The following is a 19581-nucleotide window of genomic DNA, read 5'->3' as shown; positions in this document are numbered from 1 at the left end:
CAATGCTTTATTGTTGTCAGTTAAAATAGTCAACAGTTCATTATAAACATAGTAAAAAACAATGTATGGTTAAAATATTGGCTTGGGAAAACTTCATATTTGGTCATAGGGTGTCGTGCCAATAGGCATCGTGCATTCGAAGCTGCAGATGAAGCTGCGGATGTCGGGAATGTAGATTAGCGTCGCCAGGGCCAAAGATCCAGCAAATGCAATGTACTTGTAGAAAGTGTAGTCCAAGAATGTCTCGCTGCAGTACTTTGGGTCAGATGGGTCGGAGCTCGGCGAAATACTGAAGTAGATGGCCATCTCTGCGAAAATAAATTTATCTTTAATAAATAACCGAGAGAACTTTAATTTTAATCTCAGTTATGTCTCGTTTTAAAGCGAGCTATTTTGGAAACGAAGATCATAATCTTGAACCCACCCCTGACAGCGTCCCTCTGAATTTTCACGTTCAAACCAGTGGAAGGTGATCTAGGTTTTCATAATAAATTTCGCGGGCACAATTCATCAAATCCTTACTTGGATCAGATTAGAGCCTGAAGACCTTTAGTGCAGAAGTTAAAAATATATTACCTAGCCATTGCCGTCCAGATTAGTTTTAGTTATATTAATGCCCCGTTTTACAGCAACACTTGGGCTATTTTGGGACGGGCCTTGTCATTTTGAACCACCATCAGATGACGACGGTGACACCTTCTCCAAACTTCAACACCGCACCAGCAGGAGAACGTTCGGACCCGACGGATTTAACGAGCACCAGAACTCGCTTATACGACGGCTTTTCGGTGCAATGGATTCTCGAACCTGAAATTCGACGATTCCGAAGCCGAGGCCTTACCACCAGGCCACCGCGATTCGTTGCCATCCAGAGGAAGCTTGAATAGATTTGTATGAAATCATTTGCCAGAAAAAGGCCACAGGATATTGCAGTCGTATGACATACATTAAATCATTTTTCATTTAAAATCCTTTTTCTTCCTACAATATTTCAATGAATCCTATAGCTAAAATAGCGATTTGCATTTGATGTTTTTTTAATAACAGCATGTTTTGAGTCCATCGATTACATACGTCACAAATACTTAGAATAATGCAACTACTAGGCAGAAAAACCTAGAAATTCAAATCTAGCTTTTGTGTTCCTCGATTTTTTTTTTATTTGCATTATTGTCAAGAAAGTCTTATTATATAAGGTTTGAAAGTTTGTAAGGCAGATTAGTGTCAGACTTCTAATTATTTTGGGGGGACAATGACGAAATCTATTATGGTATTTCTTATCAGACTGATGGAAAGACATTTGATAGTTGACGTCAGCTTTAACAAACAATATAATTTCAAACCATGATTTTAGGCTGATATCAGGTTTCATATCTAGCACGGGTGTGTCCAATAGCTGACACTACTAATCATTGTTATCAGAATGTTTATCAAAAAGACGTCAATAAAATTTCAACTCATTATTTAACTCCATTTATGGAGGATTTCAGCTTTTTAAATGTATATTTTAGTTGGTTTATTCAATTTAACACCCGTTTTCAAAGTAACACTAGTTATTTTTAGACGGATCTCGTCATTTTGGGTCGCGTTCTGATGAGGATTTAGCGACTTGGGATGCGCGCAGGATAGAACTTGGGACCTTGTGGTTAGCAGTCCAGTAACATAACAATTATACCAAAACGAAATTCGGGTAGAAGAGTTGTTAACTGGCTTATATGCTATTCACCACAGTACTCTCCCTCCAGTGAGTCGGATGTGAGACGAACGATATGGCTGTTGAGTGATGATATATTAAGTAGCTGTTGTCTAAATGGGCCTGTACCCAGTTTGAATAGCGCCAAGCGTTATGGCGAGCGTTTTTTTGTGGGTGCTGATGCGCCAAGTATGTCTGGTGACTTTGGGTTGCTGCATCACGCGAGTCTGACGACTTTGGTTGCGGGTAGATGGCGCCACAACAGTTGTACGAAGGTTAAAGGTTTATTGTCCAAGGTCACCAATTTAGCGGTATGCGATGCGCGAAGGATAGAACCTGGGACCTTGTGGTTAGCAGTCCAGTAACATAATTATACCAAAACGATCGTTCTGGTAGAAGAGTTGTTAACTGGCTTATATGCTATTCACCACAAGGATGACACCTGAGCTGGCACTCCCTTTCCAAACTTCCGCACTACACCAGTGCGAGAACGTTTGGCCCCGAAGCATTCAACAGGCAGACTCTTGCACGATGGTTCTTCAGTAGAATCGAGTCACGAGCCTGAAAATCTCCGTTACCGGAGCCGAGGCCTAACCACCAGGCCACCACGGCCCCCTTTTTAAGTGCAAAATGGAAAGAAATCGAAAAATCTCTCGCCAAGTATACTTAGTGGTTAAATGCATCCATTTTTAATTTATATCCGCCTGCATTAAATAAATTGAAGTAAATGTTCATTTCAGAAATGTGCTCCATACACTCATCATAAAGAAAAGATGTACTTACCAATTAATAACAAAACGGCCAGCAGTCCAAGCAGTATTCTGATCAAGAATTTCTGCTGACCCGTACAGCGATGTCCAAAATGGTGAAAGATGTTGATGGACATCCATACACCGACTAAGAGGGCTCCAACTGTACCCGTTATTAAAGTGAACGTGGGAAAAAAGGAAGTGCAGTATTCAGTAAATTTTATTCCTGAAATTAGAAGAGGTTATTGTATTATTTTTTTTAATCACCCACAGAAGCACAAGATATTGAACATACAATATTCCAGCACGACAAGAGATATATATGTGAGCATATATATAACCGTTTTAATTTAAAATATGCACCACCACCCCTATTCGACACAATGATTTAATTAGAAACCAGTTATCATTTTGTAAATTTACAATTCATCTTAACATATGCCTTAAGGTATATTTAGTAATAGAAAATTTATTCCGATTCCCTAATGACACAAAATGTTATTCCTATTTCACTGTGCAATGTTATACAATCAGAATATTGTTCTTATTTTATTATGTAATAACAATATTATACAATAAGAATAAAGCACAAAAATGATTATTTATCTGAAAGTATACATGTTAATTCCAAGTAATGCACACTTTCAAATATATTCAATAATCCAATTAATTATATTATAAATGGGTCCAATTAATCTGAGATTAACTGGACACCTTTTATTTCGAATGTAACTAATATTCAGAAAGTGCAGGAAATTTTCAAGAATAGTTACTAAACCAAAATATCAGCAATTCCTGATGAGCGAAAATGTGCAACCCCCGTAAGTAAACTAATGTGTAAAATATCTTGTGTCCAAGGTGAATCCAAACATCCGAAACCTATGTGAAAATCGTGAGCCAAAATGAAAGGAAGGCAATATCGATAGGCGTTTAACACGCTAAAAACAAAAATTCGGTTTCTTCCATTCCATCTATACAAAACGCACAGACAAAGCGCTTGAATATTTAACCCACATTTTTAAAGTGGACTTTGGTCGAAAAGAAATGACGATTTCGTCGCGCAATAGACTTAAATACTACTAATAGTGCAGTAGATTTGATTGCTTACCCATTGATATTGCAGACAAAGGCAACAGATACAGCAAGGACTGAATGATGTAAAAGAATCCTGCAAAAGAAAAACGAAATATCCATTTGATATTACAGATGATCGGCTGGGAAATAATTAAATTAAAATTGAGAAGTTTTTATTAAGTTAATATCAAGCAATACTCGTAGCTGTTTACCATTTCCCCATTCATTACTTTTAGTAATGTAAATATTTGAGTGCATAGAAAAATAGGTGCAGCTTTTGGAAACTAATAATTCATTTCAAGAAAAAAAAATTATTAAAGTACAGAAACTTTTTTTTTATCGGAGCTAAAAATCTGAATTCCGGCATTTCATGCCATGCTTCTTTCCTGTTCTTGACTGTTAAATAAAGGGATGTTTATTAAAATTGTTGCGTTTGAAGTTGTTTAATTAGTTTCAACCTCTTCGGGAGCCTTTAGCGATTAACGAGTATACTCGTCAAACAGAGTATGTAATATGAAATTTTGTAATGAAATGAATTTTTATTTCAATAATCGCATTTATTTACTTAAACACATTTTTTTGAATATGAACGAAACAATTAATGTATTCTTTTAATTTGCTGTTAGAGAATAGTATTGAGCAAAGCATGATACAACGCATAGTAATCTTATTTGTTGCTTTGATTTGGACTTGGCGTCAAAATATTTTAAACATCTTGAAATTTAAGAATACAAGTTTTTACTAAAATAGTAATTCAAACTGAAAATTGCCCCTATGTACTACTCCTGACGACTAAACTCGTCATAACGCAAAATGTTGCATTTTTTCCATGACGAGTATACTCGTCAAAAACGGTTAACAGTTAGCAGGAGAATTTAATTAGATTTAGAGATTACTTGGATAAATGAATCATTGGGGAATAAAGCTAGAAATGGGGTCGGGTTAAGGAGGTTCGGAATCCAATTATAAGTTATTTTCTATAATACTCGATACCTAGCCAATTTACTCCTCATTATATCAAATTTTATTAAAACTATTTTTTTAAAAAGAACATCCATTAATAAACAAATGAATTGAAAAGTTTTTTTTAACTTTCTAGACCTTAATTATCATCATAGAATCAAATGAATTTTCTTAAAATTCACTATCCAGTGGCTTGCAAGTAATATCCAGATCTAGCCAAAGGCCATGTGGGTAACTTGCTGCGGCCGCTGAAGAGCAACCCCATCCAGCACGAAGGAACAAACGATACTTGATATTGGACACTTGCAAACAACAAAGGACCTTCTAGAGAGAACGCTCATTGGTCCAGAAATCAAACATTACAATTTACATTACATATTAAATATGAAACATTAAAATGCATTAAATGTGGGTTAACTTTTTAGATTAGGAAAGTACTAAAGACAGAGCTCTGACAAAATTTCCTGAATAGAAGATTTAATGATTAGAATTTTAAGAGTTCTTCGACGTTCAGAGACATTTCATTTCTTAGCCATCCGAGTCTGTTCTCGCCATGGCGCACAGGCTATCTTCACGTGATTTATAGAAGCTTCTTCGGTGCCACTCTGAAAAGTCGAACTTTTGTCAAAGAAACGACTTTGATGTACAGAAAATACACCCTGTCCAGTGTATACTTGATTATGATAAAAATCGTCCTCAATTCGGGTAACAGTAACGTTTTTAATATGCTTATACATAACTCGCAGCTTGATGGAACTATTCCATTTCTTCTGTAAATCCTTAATTATTAGTTTTTAAGTCTCATTCCTTAATTGAATTTTGGACTCATTGAAAGATAGTTCTTGGTTTTCTAAGTTAAAAGCTTCCTTGGCTAGTGTATCTGCTTTTTCGTTTCCAATGTACTCCTGATGAGCTCTGAATACATCTTTAACATGGAATTAAAATTCAAGCGAATGGATGGAGCAATTCGTAACTAAATTCTGAGAAATCTAAAATTGTGTATAGAGGATGCCATCGAGGGTATGATTTTAAACTTTTTCTTTACCAAGAAGTGTGGGAGAATTGCAATACAAAGAAAGACATTTCAATAATTATTCCATCAAAAACGTATGTTAAAAAGAGAAGTAATATATATCAAAAACGTAGTTTATAAAAGTAAATATTTTTCGTAATACCTAAATCAAAATAATTATTAAAATGATTCTACATAATGAAATTAAATCATATTTCTGACTATCAAAATGGCCGAGAAGAACAAAAAATAAAGATCTCGATGCTAAATAAAAACAGTTTCAAAATTCCTTCATTATTACGTCCTAGAAAAAAAAATACTTGCAATATTTAAAAAATCTTCCTTTCTCTTTTGCTTTATTTATCTTATAATGAACATTCAAGAGTACTGAATGTTCATTATAAGATAAATAAAGCAATCGCATACATTTATAAATATACTTAGGCCAAGTGCGAAAAAAAAAGCGAAAAAATTATCGAAAAATTTAAATTAGCAAGAAATCCTACTAACAATGCAATAAGAGGAAAGAAAATTTAAAATTGACAAATAATGATTCATTATACTGAACTGTTTAAATATAGAAAACATAACGAATAAATAACCCAGGAATCAAAAATGTAATATCAATTTATAAAAAATTTAATAATTTTAAAATGACAGTAAATTTACTTAAATTTATAAATCATTTCAGAAATTAAACACTTTTCATTGCTTTTTTTATCGGAAACATTAAATAACAATCGAATGCATGAGGTAATTAAAGGCCTTAAAAAGTTATTTATTAATGATCAATGGATATAAAATGCGGCTGTATCAATTAATAAAAATAAATCAATCCTTTAAAAAATTAATTTGTAAGCTTGATTTAAAAAAAAAAAATATCAAGATGGATTTTTTTTAGTTTAGTTTAGTTTAGTTATATTAACTTCTCATTTTAAAGCAAAACTAGAGCCACTTTGGGACGGCCCTCGTCATTTTGAGCCGCTGCCAAATGAGGAGTTCGATACCCAAGTTGACAACCCCCTCTCCATACTTCCACCCCACACCAGCGGGAGAACATTTAGCCTTGACAGATTTAGCAGGGGTTTAGATAGGGTCTCGAAGCAAAAGTAATCCAGTTCCGAAGCGGTGACATTACCACCAGGCCACCGCGACCGCAAACCCAGCTTGTATTCTAACATTATATAAGTAAGAAATTCAAGAAGTCAAAAGGAAAAAATTAAGATTGCTGAGGAATTATAAACGTTCAAATTGGCCAAATGACTCAAATCGGCCATAACTTTAATAAAGTCTGTATGGAACCCCGTTTCACAGGCGTTTCAATCCGAAGGCAACATCGAATACACCAATTATCGACTGACCAGTTTACCAACCTGCCAGAAGGCAAGTGGGTCTCGTAAGACACAAGACCGTAAGGATTCCCCAGGATACGCATGAGAGAGAGAAAGGGAGGAGCATGCGGATAATTGCTAGAACATCCCCCATTTTCAAACAAATAGTCTGACAATAGTTAAATCCACTGCAAGGCAGAAGGGAAACTTTCCCTCTTTGCAGAAAATGGCAGTCCTCGCGATTTTGTGAAACTAATGATTAAAGACTACGCAGTTATTAGTTTCTACGTTATATTAATTTATACGCTACGTTAATATTAATTACCACGTTATATTAATTTATACGCTACGTTAATATTAATTACCAGGTTATATTAATTTATAAGCACATGAAAAATACCACTTTAATGATTTAAAAATAAACTGATACTTCATTTCGTTTTGAATAAGTTCGAATGCATTTTTTGTAGAGGCAATACTGGAAGAAATCGGTCCAATCGATCGGCTAAAAGCCGGTCCTGTATAGTTTAGATAAATTAATGTTCCATTTTAAATACTGGGGCTATTTTGGGACAGACCTCAACATTTTGAACCGTGGTCAGATAACTAGGACGCCATCAGAGCTGGCAGTGCCCTTTCCAAACTTCCACGCCACACCAACGGGAGAGGTTTTGCTCCCAACGGATTTAGCGGAACCGTCAAAGTTTTCCATTCCGTTCCTGAGACCTTACCACGGGGCTACCGCATCCCACAAGCCGCCCCTAAAAGGGAGTACAGAAAGACTGTTGTTCCGCTCTCTCGAATCATGCTCGAAATAAATTTTTGGCGGTTCAGTTTCGATATGAATGTTTTTGTTTGCGTTTTCCGAACTTTCAAAACTTGTCAAAGAAAATTTCGTGACCTTTCAGTGTGCCGGTGCTCTTCGGGATAAAAATGTCGCCAAGCCTTTGAATGACGCAGTGCGGCGAACTAATAATGAGCAATCATGTAGAATACTTGGAAACAAAGAACTTCCGCAACTGCAACAGCAGTTATGCGAGAAACTTTCGGGAAGACTACTCCTTATTTTAAATAAATGTGTTAGGCCAGTTTAGTTATATTAATGCCCCGTTGTAAAGCAACACTAGGGCTATTTTGGGACGGACCTCGTCATTTTTAGCCGCTGCCAGATGACGAGGACGACATCTGAGCTGGCACCCCATCTCTCCACACCACACCAGCGGGAGGACGTTTGGTCAGGACGGATTTAACGTGCAACAGACCCCCTTACACGACGGTTCTTCCATGGAATCTGGTCTCGAACCTGAACCCTGCGGCTCACAAGCCGAGACCTTACCACCAGGCCACCGTGGCCTATATGTTTGATAGAATATTTGAAAGATCAAGCTCTTGTTGGAAAGAACATGTCAATGCGATCAAGCTCTTATTGGATTTGGATAAAAATTTGACAGGTGTGTACATTATACATTTTAAATCTGCACCGAATTGGATCCACCCAACTCGGATCGTATTTTTTTAAAGTAAATTCGAATAGCCAGATAGACTTCCTATGAACGTTATTTTGTCCAAAATTAGATAGTCACAAATTTGTGTAAGGACTTCATACCAAATTTCATCCGTTAAGCTCAAAGCGTTTTCAGGGATGACAAAAACATGGCAATTCTTTAAAATATTTTGGTAATTATTATGCACTTCGTGCACGTAAAATTAAAAATCTTCCATATACGAATTTTAAAAGGTGTTCTCTTTTAATCTTCTCGCAGTGAATTTTGTTCTCAATGTGAATTTTTTTTAAAAAAAGTTTGTTCATATTATAAATGGCCTATTATGATTAAACCAACATCGATTTCTCGACTCAAATTTTTATACTTTAAGTATCACAATAAGCAACATTTTTTAAAAAATGTTCATAAAAAGTTAGATTTTCTTAAGCATTAAAGAAGGACACTATTCTTCTAAGCGAGTTGTTCCGATTTCATATGTCACAGAACAGAGTTTACATCCATAAGAGATTTCAGGACCAATAAAGTAGGATATTTTTATGGCTAATTTTGGGTTAAAATACTCATTTATTGGATATTTTTATTTCATAAAAATGGATAATAATCAAAGAAAATATTTAACTCACTGGAATTCCTGAAAGCGATTGCAGATTTACTGTAGCAGTTGATAACAGCAGAGCAACAAGTGGTTCTCTGTTGCTCCTCATTACTCAGCTGTGCACCTCCAATGTCAGTTGAATGTATACTGGTGCTTCCAACGAGCGCTGGCACAAAAGTTGGGGGTGGAGGAGGTGCTAAAAACATTTTAAAAGGATGTCGGGAGTACCCGTCCTCCTCTGGCCGAAATTTGTCCTTCGAAGGTTCCAGGACTGCGGGACAAGATTCAGTGAATTCTGGATTCTCGTCTTGCCTTGAAGGACCTGTGAAACGTCAGATCATTAGAATGTTACATGTTTTTTCCATGTCATTTCAAAATTTTTTAAATGTTGAATGCTGCGCGGAATTCACAGTGTTTGGACGTAGCCGAGATGAGTATATATGCGATACATATAATGACGAAATGTTATCTGCAACAGATATGTTAAGATATATAACCATGTTTTAATGAATGTATTCAATGTTGGCTAATAGCCACCTCAGCGGCGCCACAGCCTAATACCCGTCACTGCCGATCTTCACAGCGCTGAACGTGTAAACAAAATGTCCTGTTAATGAAATAGAAGTTTGCATTTCTTTACCTGTAATTTTGCTAAAAACACGACAAGAATTAAAAGAAAGGCAGGGAAAGATCAGAACTGTGAGAAGATTTTACAAAATGTGCATAAAAAAATTGAAGAATCTCAAGAGTACGAATGCAAAAATCTGTATTACAATATGACACAACTTTGACTGTACCGATTCATCTTGTCTTTGTTCGAAGTGCTTCAGTACGATACATCGCAATATACCAGAATAGTCCTATAACATATATAAATAAAATAAAAAAATTATATGATTTATACTGCATTACTTTCTTCATGCCATGATACTTATGATTCTGATTAAGATTTTAGGACTAGCTTACATTTGAGACGAATCTAATTCTGGTGCAAAATCATTGGGTATGAGATGAGCTTGCGAGATTTACAATAGAATGGTTATTTTATTCAGAATTTTAAACTAAAGCATCAGCTCAAGAAATGAAATCAGAAATCTTTAGCCACTTTGATACTCTGCAAGTGTACCTTCCCCTATCTATTCTTATCTAATTTTCTTACCTCTGATTTATCGTTCTTTTTTCATACCAAAAAATATTAGGTGCTAGCATGCATTTTGATCATTTTTTCCCAATTTAAAAAGGTCTTTATTGAGAAACGTTGGTATAATATATATCAAAATATTTTCCATCATTTTCGACAACTTTTTCCCCATTTTCGTCCAACAAGCAATTGTCTTCGAATTTGTTTTGGTCCACCAGGCCGTTCTTTGTCATTGACATCAAAATCACCGCTCTTCAATAGTTGAAACCAAAGCCGACAATTAAAATATAACGGAACATCGTCATCATTAAGTTTCTAAAAGTGTCCGATGGGCTTCAGCAGCAGATTTCTTCCAATCAAAAAAAAAAAAAAAAAACCCAAAAAAACAATGAATGCCGAAAATGCAATTTGGAGCGTTCCATAATTGGGGTCTTTATATACTGAATAACACTAAATGGAAAACTTTCAGAAGGACAACAATAAAGTAATAGTAATAAATTGGTAAAAACTCAAAATCATTGTCGTTTATATAGATACTTCGCATGTTTACCAATAGATGTCGCTGATTGAAATACATGCAAGCAACCTAATAGTATGAACAATGGTACTTAAGAAAAAGTCTATAATAATTTTCAATAATATTTATTAATATTGAAAGAATACTATATTCGCTTAAATAATGTATATTCGAAATGAGTGGCAATGTGCCAATATTGTATTATTATTGAAAAATATCCATTGTAGAGATGGATATCTATGCACTTCACAAGCAAGGCCTTACATTCAAATTATTATGATACCTTTACACTCCAGTGATATTTCGCTTCGGAATCAATCTAATTTTTTCAGAAAGAAAATCATTTACTCACCTGGAATCGAAGTGCTTTCAAGTGAACTTTCAGTAGTAGGATTCTGAAAAATAATTCACTTTATTATAAAAGGATATAAAATATCGCGTCAAAAAATTAATAGAAAAAGTTTCAATTGTTGAAAGCCACTTGGTTTCGATTCTTTGAATAGAACTTTGATAACATTTTATTTTCTACCCAACAGAATGCGATTTGGAGAGGTCCGATTTCTAAACTCTTACGTGAAATATCATATTTCATTCATTTTATTTCAAATACGAAGATCTTAATTTTGCGAAATATTTAACTTTGCTACTTTTTAGATACTGAATTTTGCATGTATTCTTAAAATAAAAAAACTGCAATAAAACTATACAATTCATGAAAAATTATGTCACACCGCGATTGTCAATCCAAAGATTACTTATGGAATGGGAAAAAAAGCCATTATACAATTTGCTTAAAGATCACTTATGGAATGGAAAATAAGCAACAACAACAACAAAAAACAATTTGTTTAAAAGATTTGCCTCTTTAAAAGTTGAAAATTTATTAACCAAGTATTTTATACAAAAATAGTATCATTGAAACCTGAGTATTCAAAGCACACCAAAATGCAGCATAATAATATTTGAACAATCAAACATGCACTACGTTCGCATCTTCTGCACGGTTCTATCGAGAGGGAATGGAATATTGGAAAAAGTTTCACATCTTAGATATAGCTAAACTGGCGATTTTATTTGGCATTCAAAATGAAACAAATCAATGCCAATACAATACTTCAATTTATATGAAGCACTGCAAAGAAAATGAAGTTGCGATGCTATATTTGCAGTAAAGAAATTTAAATTACATTTTAAGAACATAGAAATAGGGCTATCGTTACGTTTCTACTGTAAAAGGGAGTGCGCATTATAACGTTTCGAAAAATCTAATTCCATCAAAACCTTTAGGTTAGAAATTAGCATTTAATATTAGAATAAAGTTGACAAAGCCAGAAAAAAATTCAACGTACATTGATACCGATAAATTGCCGATTATAAAAGATTACATACATAAATAATAAACAACATTAAAGAATGGCAATGGCCGTAGCAGGAGAACGCCTTCACACAAAACAACAAAATCTATCCCTGGAATTACAAAAGATAAAATTCGTGCAAAGGTCGAATAGGGCGTCTAGTTAGAGATATTTCGATACAAAATAAGATTACGTGAAAATTCCAGGCCTCAAATTTTGCAATCTGAACTGATTTATTTATAAGTTCGTTATATTTGATTGCATACTGCATTCAAATGTCGTAGTTAAGATTAGAAAAGTATATAGAAAAAGAGAAAACATGAACAAATTTTAAACAAAAATAACTGATCGATACTAAAAGCAGTTAGCTTTCTTTTTATAATATCAAATTTAAAAAATGAACGAAGCCTATTCTTGCAAAGGTCGAATTTTGTTAGAGCAACAGGGTTCTAGTTTATTTCACCGTAAACATGCCTTTTTACTTTCCCTTAACCATCCATAAACATACCTCAGGCAATTTAACATCTTTGTTGGAAGCCATGGTGAAATTCTTCAAATTTCAAGAACAATGGTAATAAAAATTCGTAAGTACTACTAAAACACTTAAAATAAGTCGTGAGTTGAAAAGATCATGTAAAAACAGTTACATATTTATATAGTGTCAGATTGATCATCTGATTCGTGTTAAGATTATATACTTCTTCAACGTTGCCCTGATGGATGTTTAAATTCTGTGATGATAGTATTTTATAAGATTTAAGCACATGCGCTAATTTCCGGGCCATAAGCAGCGTTCACACCAGGCCAACTATTGTGGCAATGGATAGCCACGCCTATTTCAAGAAGATCATGTGACCGTAATGAGACAATGGCAAGTAGTTGTCCGATGAGAAATCATTTGTCATTGTGCCATTGGTGGTCACATGATTTTCCTGAGGTAGGCAAGACCTTCTATTGTGCACAATCGTTGGCCTCATGTGAACGCTGCTTTATATACATTGAACAATTACTGAAAGTTGGAAGCCATGTGGTCCTATCATAGTTTGAACCCATAGCTCCTATCATACCATTAAGCTTCTAGAACAAATTACTTCAACCATACCCAATAAATATTGCAATGTTGAATGTAGGCTATAATTTTCTCTGAAACAAAATGAGAACTACATAAATATTTGCAGCAGCCTAGTAATAGATTCTCTGTTTTGGGGTCGAAGAACTACGATTCGAGAACCAATTCTACTTAAGACATTGTATTCAACTATTGTCACAAATTTGCATTAAGATTTAGAGAGTGGTGTCATTTCCAACAATCCGTGGTTTAAAGTTACAAGATCTTTCACAAAGCAACCCTCAATTCGCTTTAAAACGCGATGCTAGTCAAACGAATCTAAGTTAGGTATTCATTTAGTTATATTAACTTCCCGTTTTAATTCAACACTGGGGCTATTTTTGGACGAACCTCGTCATTTTGAGCCACGGTCAGATGACGGGGATGACACCTGAGCTGATACCCCTCCTTCAGGTCTAAATTGCTATGAATGAATGAAACCCGCCCCGTGAAAAAAACTGGGACGCATGGATAGCTAATATGTACTCTCGGTCCTAGATGACACTACTGAAACAAGAGATGCTAAAACGGCTTAAAATAGGCGACTTCGTCAGCGGGCTTGTCTATGACAAGTACCATAAGCAACAAAAAAACCAAACCTTACTTACGAGATCACAGTTTGTAGCTTTTTTCTTGTTTTAAGAGCCTATTTGTGGACTTGCATAACTTTCAGATGAACTTGAAGAATTAATTTTATAATATTTTTTTTTCCATCTGGTCCTTTATATTCTGTTTTATTATTACTTTTTTGATATTACCGACATTACTTTCGCGTACTTCCATTAATATATGAAACAAAAGTTAGGGAATTTAAGGTCTGAAATACCTTAACCAGTTTTTTTTTTTTTTTTTTGACAATTATACTCATCATGGAAAAAGTACAGCATTTTGCGTTATGATGAGTTTTATTTGTCAGGAGTAAAAAGTAGTGACAATTTACTGTTTGAATTACAATTTTAGTAATAAATCAAACATATTCGTAAATTTCAAAATGTTTACAAATTTTGAGGTTAAGTCGGAATCAGAGGAACGAATAAAAGATTGTTTATAATTATCATAAAAAAACCCGCATGTAATACGAATTGTTCTTCTTAAATATATCGCTGTGTAGTATTAATCCTCCCAGAAGCAATGAGGCAAACATAAATTGGTTTAGACTTTTCAATAAGTGGTGCGCTGGGTAATTAAAACCAGGATGAGGATCCTTTTGCATCCTTTCTATATGTTTCCAAGAGGCGTCAATTTTTATGTCTCGTGTGCGGGATTCATCCAAAGTTTTTCATCTAAAAGGAGTTGTGGACTAACTATTAACATATTCCCCTGTACATTTTTGTACAGGGCTTTGTACCATTCTTTACTCAATACCATTCTCTAACAGTAAATTGAAATAATAAATTAATATTTAATGCTTCTTTTCGTTCATGCACAAAAAATGTATGTAAGTTTAAATAAATAAATGTGATTATTGAAATAAATATAAAATAGATGTCCTTTCATTGAAACATAATTTCATATTACACATACTCTGTGTAATATGTATACTCGTACACATTCTCTGTATACTCATCGCTCAATTTTTGCGACACAATTTAGATACGCATTTTCCGAAAAGGTCAAAACACTTAGCTGGTTAACCACTACGGGCATAACGATCGGAAGATCATAAACTGAACCCGTACTCAAAGGGTTGTCACATAGGCTAAACAAAGATCATGCCCTATAATGAAAGGATTAATTTTCGAACAGGAAAGTGCAATGACTTTTTCTGTAATAAATGCAATATTATGGAGATTGATCTTGATAATAATGATCGCCAATCAACAAAATTTCTGTCTGGCTAACTGGAGAATAATTACTTTCCCTTCAACCAACGAGCTCATAGGCAAGTTCTGCAGTTTTACAGTTCCATGTCAGTACTTAATAGGCATTTCTTGAAGTTGTTTTATAGACGTCGACTTAGATATATTGTGAAAAAAATTCGTGAAGTCAGCCATCTAACTCTCCGACCCGCCACGAAGGCACACGGGTTTAAACCATAAAAACTGAATGACCGGACCGCCGCAACAGCAACATTGGTGGGAACTGTGGTTGAGTCCTAAGGGCCGTCACCGGCCACGGTACAACCCTCCCCGAAGGAAGTACGCCCCATCATCGATGGGAGGAGTCAGATCTCTCACCTATTAGTGTACCCTCCAGGGTGGCGAGATCCAACCACCATGCCGGAAGCATACAGACAACGTAACTATCTTGACATTGACAGTTTATTAGATGCAGGATGTAACAGCAGTATTTACTATGGCAGTTTTGGTGGCTGAAAACATAGAATTTGTTTTGAAAAGGCCAGTTTTTCAAGAATCAGAGATTTGATAAATAGTTTTTGAAAGAATTTAGTTTATTTTAGTTGCAACACTAGTGTTATTTTGAGATGGACCTCGTCATTTTGAATCGAAGTCAGATGACGAAAACGACACCTGAGCTGGTATCCCCCTCTCCAAGCTTCTACACCACACCAGTGGGAGGACGCTTGGCCCCTATGGATTAAACGTGCTCCAGACCTGCTAACATAATGGTTCTTCAGTGGAATCGGATCTCGAACTTGAAGCCTCCAATTCCAAAGCAGACCAGGCCGCGGTGGCCTGGTGGTATGGTCTCGGCTTGTGAACCGTAGGGTTTCAGGTTCAAGACCCGATTCTACCGAAGAACCGTTGTGTGAGGGGTTCAGTTGCACGTTAAATCCGTCATGCCAAACGTCCTCCCGCTGGTGTGGTGTGGTGTGGAGAGGGGGATGCCAGCTCAGGTGTCGTCCTCGTCATCTGACCGCGGTTCAAAATGACGAGGTACATCCCAAAATAGCCCTAGTGTTGCTTTACAACGGTACGTTAATATAACTAAACTAAACTCCAAGGCAGACCTTACCAACAGGCCACCGCGGGCCTGGCTTAATTCATGGAGTAGATTTTTATGAAGTTAGGATCAAATGAACTCAACTTCATTTTATTGCCAGCAATTGCGCTAAGCACCCTACAATATTTATTAATGATGCTAAAAGCTTCTTATTCTTCAGAGTAATTGTGGTACCGTCGCAGATGGACACGTAGGCTTTGATATTTCTACCACAAACTGAACACGACAGTTTAAATATGAGATCAATTACCCCAAAAAATGAGGACGATTTTAAATGTTCATCGTGCCCTTATATAGCTATTCGAAACTTTAGAAATTTCTATGGTCGTACTTCAAGAGATTTTTTATGCTTTCAAAGTACGTGAAGATCAGAAGTCCAGGTACTGCATTGCTGCACAAGCAGAAGTGGTATCCCCGAAATTTGAGCACGTATCCTTCAATAACGATGTTATCCCCGTCCTTCATGCATTGAAATTGTAAATCGTGGGTCATGAGTCCCAGACATGAACATTTTCCGATTTATCCTATCGGAAAAATAAATGAATATATATTAGACGCTTTTCTTTTCACGAAAAGAAACAAAAATTTTCTACACAAGTACAATTTTATGTTACTGAAATATGGTTGCTATTGTTACGAAATTTCCGGGTTCGTTTGAATAGTGGAAGTTATATGATGTGCAGAACGCTCAATCAGCAGGCGGCAGTAGAAAATGAAACAACGACGTTTATTTACACGAAGACACACAGGACAGCACAAAGACGACAACTATATACAGAACAGAGAAGACAATTATCTTCAGCCACGAGACGTGCAAACAGCAACACACAACAAGACTCTACTGCAGACAGTAGCGCACAGCTTAGTTCAGCACTAGCTTGACTCCGTCGCTGCTCTGCTAATCCCTGGAAGACCAGTTCTTCACCGTCGATTCCGACTACTCTTCTCTGTCCGACTACTCTTCTCGACTACTCTGAAGCGACAGCTGCAGATTGCCTCCTTTTATAGGTCTCAGGAGGCGGGACTAGAAGCCTCTCAACCAATCAGGAATGTTCGAGGCGTATCTCGGTTCCTAATGGACGGTTCGGGAAAATTCTCGATGTTTCGGGTATCATCTATTTTGGCACCAAAGTCGCCAAATTCGTCGCCAAGTTGCCAAATGGTCTCCAAGTTTGTCGCCAAGCTCCGGGACCTCCGACGAGACACCCGGACTCCGTCTAATACAGATGATTGTAAAACTGTCTTTCTGATGATGGAACCAACTATGCTGGGAAGCCGCATCACAGATTCGTAACACTATCTTGTTATTCATCCTTGTTTTTACATGCATAGAAATTGCTGCCCATTGAATCGCAAGATCATGTTCCATCAAAAAAGGACACGGGCGAAAAATGTTACGATTACAGTGGTGGAATCAGGGCGGAGACGATTTTTAAACACCTTTCCTCCCTTATTAAGAGAACGGTTTCCCTTCCAAAATATGAATGAAAGCAGCCCCCCCCCTTCCTGCGTAAGGTGTGGGCAATACCGCCTAAGTGTTGCTCACGTACTTCAACAGATCTCCATATAAAATTTTATATTAACGCAATTGGGAGAGCAATTGAAATTAACCGGGGCCCCACCCAACATGATTATGAACTAAAATAATGTTCTGAATAATAGCTATATGTGAAGGAAGAAATTTAACTGAACCAATCGACGTCTTTGGAAATGTACTTAATTTACAGATACATTGGCTAAAAAAAGTTTCCGTACAGAAAACTAAAATAAAAATAAACTAATATAATTTCTAACGTACAACTAATCCACAGTAAATATTCGAAGTTTGATGGTTTGTCAGAGAAGAATACGACATAACAGTTGTTTCATTCCAATGTTTCGCTGATCGTCTTTAAATGGAAATTCAGAAATCCATTCGAGAGTTAATAATTCGGTTGCGAAAAATTGGATTATTTATGAAGAAGAAAAAAAAATCAGTGAAACGACTTACAAACTAAAGTCTACAGTGCAGTATATTATTGAAAGATACCGTGATGTGTAAACATTTGTGGATAGTGATCGATCCGGTAGAACTCCGAAGTTAAATAGCTTGCATAAGAGAAATATCATGTGTAAGGTACAAGATAATCCCTCGGATTAGTGCACCTCAACTTGCAACTGACTTAATGGTTAATTGCAACATTAAATTCGCATCTTAAATTATGAGAAATGTCATTTGAAAAAAAAAGTTATAATGGGTGTGGGGCCCGTAAGAAGCCTGTTATAAGTCTCTGCTACAGAAAAAGTGTCTCGAGTTTACAAAGAAGCATATAAGCAAGCTTCTATCTTTTTGGGAAAAGTTTTTAGTGATGAATCAAAATTTAATATCCGTGGGTCAGATGGTCGAGTTATGATCTGGAGGGAATCAAATCAGCATATGTTACGTAAGAATTTATGTGGAACTCTGAAGCACGGTGATGGTTGGAATATGGTATGGGGGTGTACAAGTGCCGCTGTGTCGGAAATTTATGTTTTATAAACGGAAATATGGATAGATACATACACCTTGACATTTTAAAACAAAGCATTTTAACTAATGCAGATAAACTGTCTGTTGGAATGGACTTTACTTTTCAACAGGACAACGATCCTAAGCACACCTCCAAGATTTGTCAAGAGTTGTCTCTATGATGTTAAAAAACAGCTTCATAGCCCTCCCCAGTCTCCCGATTTAATCCTTATAGGACATTTATTGGAAGAAATCGGTCGTGAACTGAAAAATATGACACAAAGAACAAGGTTCAACTCAAAACGGCCATTTAAGACATTTGGAGTAGTATTTCTCCAGAAACGACAAAAAAAAAAAAAACAAAAAAAAAATGGGGGTTATGCCACAACATTTGAGAGTAGTGATAAAGGCCAGAAGATCTACCGATCATTAAATGCAAGTTGGTCAGCATGAAAAAGGTTTTTCATGTACTAAATAAATACCTTCTTCTTCTTGCGTACAGCCGACCACCCCGCCACCACTGAACGTAGCAGTATCGACGGGATTTGTTGTGGCCGACTGCTATCTTGAGCATTGTCCATCCTTGCATTGACCGATTTGTCAAACTGAGATTCTCCTCGAGGTAATTGGCCACAAAGTGGTCAATTACTGTCCTTCTCTTTTATCTACAAACTCTCAAATAGTTGGTAAAAAACTGACAATTTTCGACATCATGTCCTTCAGAATTTTAAGATTACCTGGTACCATCAGTACTGTACTAAGGTCATTATTTAAAATTTTCAGATTTTTTCTTAACTCCGAGATTTCAATACATTCCTTTAAATAGTGGTAAACAGTACCGATTCCTCCACAAATGCATTTATTGTCCTGCATTCTTCCAAATCTTTGGAAATATGCAGGAAATCTCCCATGTCCTGATATAATTTGAATTATCAGTGGATGGTATCTTCTTATTTTTATTTCCGGATTAGGAATAAAATCGAAAGTTACTCTTCCGTTTTTGGACATATACCATCTGTCAAACCATTGCAGCTTTATTTCTTCTCTTAATTCCCATTTTAAGACACCATTTGATTTGGGGACAACCATATCAACACCCTCTTTCTGTGCCGCCAACTTTGCATATTGATCCGCCTTTTCATTACC

At 35.9% G+C, this 19581-nt stretch overlaps 1 protein-coding gene across 4 annotated transcripts; it reads right to left on the bottom strand.

The window, feature by feature from the left end:
• On the bottom strand, nucleotides 1–12656 carry LOC129957274 (uncharacterized). 4 transcript variants are annotated; one of them, XM_056069530.1, is made up of 6 exons: nucleotides 12444–12656; nucleotides 10933–10975; nucleotides 8951–9244; nucleotides 3551–3610; nucleotides 2477–2668; nucleotides 1–308 (listed from the first exon to the last, which is right to left on the bottom strand). In XM_056069530.1, the coding sequence occupies exons 1-6, from the start codon at nucleotides 12474–12476 to the stop codon at nucleotides 94–96; spliced, it is 837 nt and encodes a 278-aa protein (XP_055925505.1). In that variant the 5' UTR covers nucleotides 12477–12656; the 3' UTR covers nucleotides 1–93. The 4 variants fall into 4 exon arrangements, with proteins under 4 accessions (XP_055925505.1, XP_055925504.1, XP_055925507.1 ...); XM_056069529.1 differs by lacking the exon at nucleotides 12444–12656 and adding an exon at nucleotides 11930–12020; XM_056069532.1 differs by lacking the exon at nucleotides 12444–12656 and adding an exon at nucleotides 11970–12002.
• Between the last annotated feature and the right edge of the window lie 6925 nt (nucleotides 12657–19581).

This window comes from Argiope bruennichi, chromosome 11 (assembly GCF_947563725.1).
Source record: "Argiope bruennichi chromosome 11, qqArgBrue1.1, whole genome shotgun sequence".
In the NCBI taxonomy this organism is placed as follows: Eukaryota; Metazoa; Arthropoda; class Arachnida; order Araneae; family Araneidae; genus Argiope; species Argiope bruennichi.
The sequence above is the reverse complement of the archived record's forward strand: the minus strand, read 5'-3'. Positions and strand labels throughout refer to the sequence as shown.

What these genes read in the sequence shown, in the direction of transcription:
- LOC129957274 (XM_056069529.1), bottom strand. Translation starts at nt 11,971, where the DNA reads ATGTATGTAATCTTTTATAATCGGCAATTTATCGGTATCAAT. An exon ending in TTTGTCTGCAATATCAATGG is followed by an intron (nt 2,669 to 3,550) that starts GTAAGCAATCAA and finishes TTCTAATTTCAG; the next exon opens with GAATAAAATTTACTGAATAC. An exon ending in GGCCGTTTTGTTATTAATTG is followed by an intron (nt 309 to 2,476) that starts GTAAGTACATCT and finishes TTATTTTCGCAG; the next exon opens with AGATGGCCATCTACTTCAGT.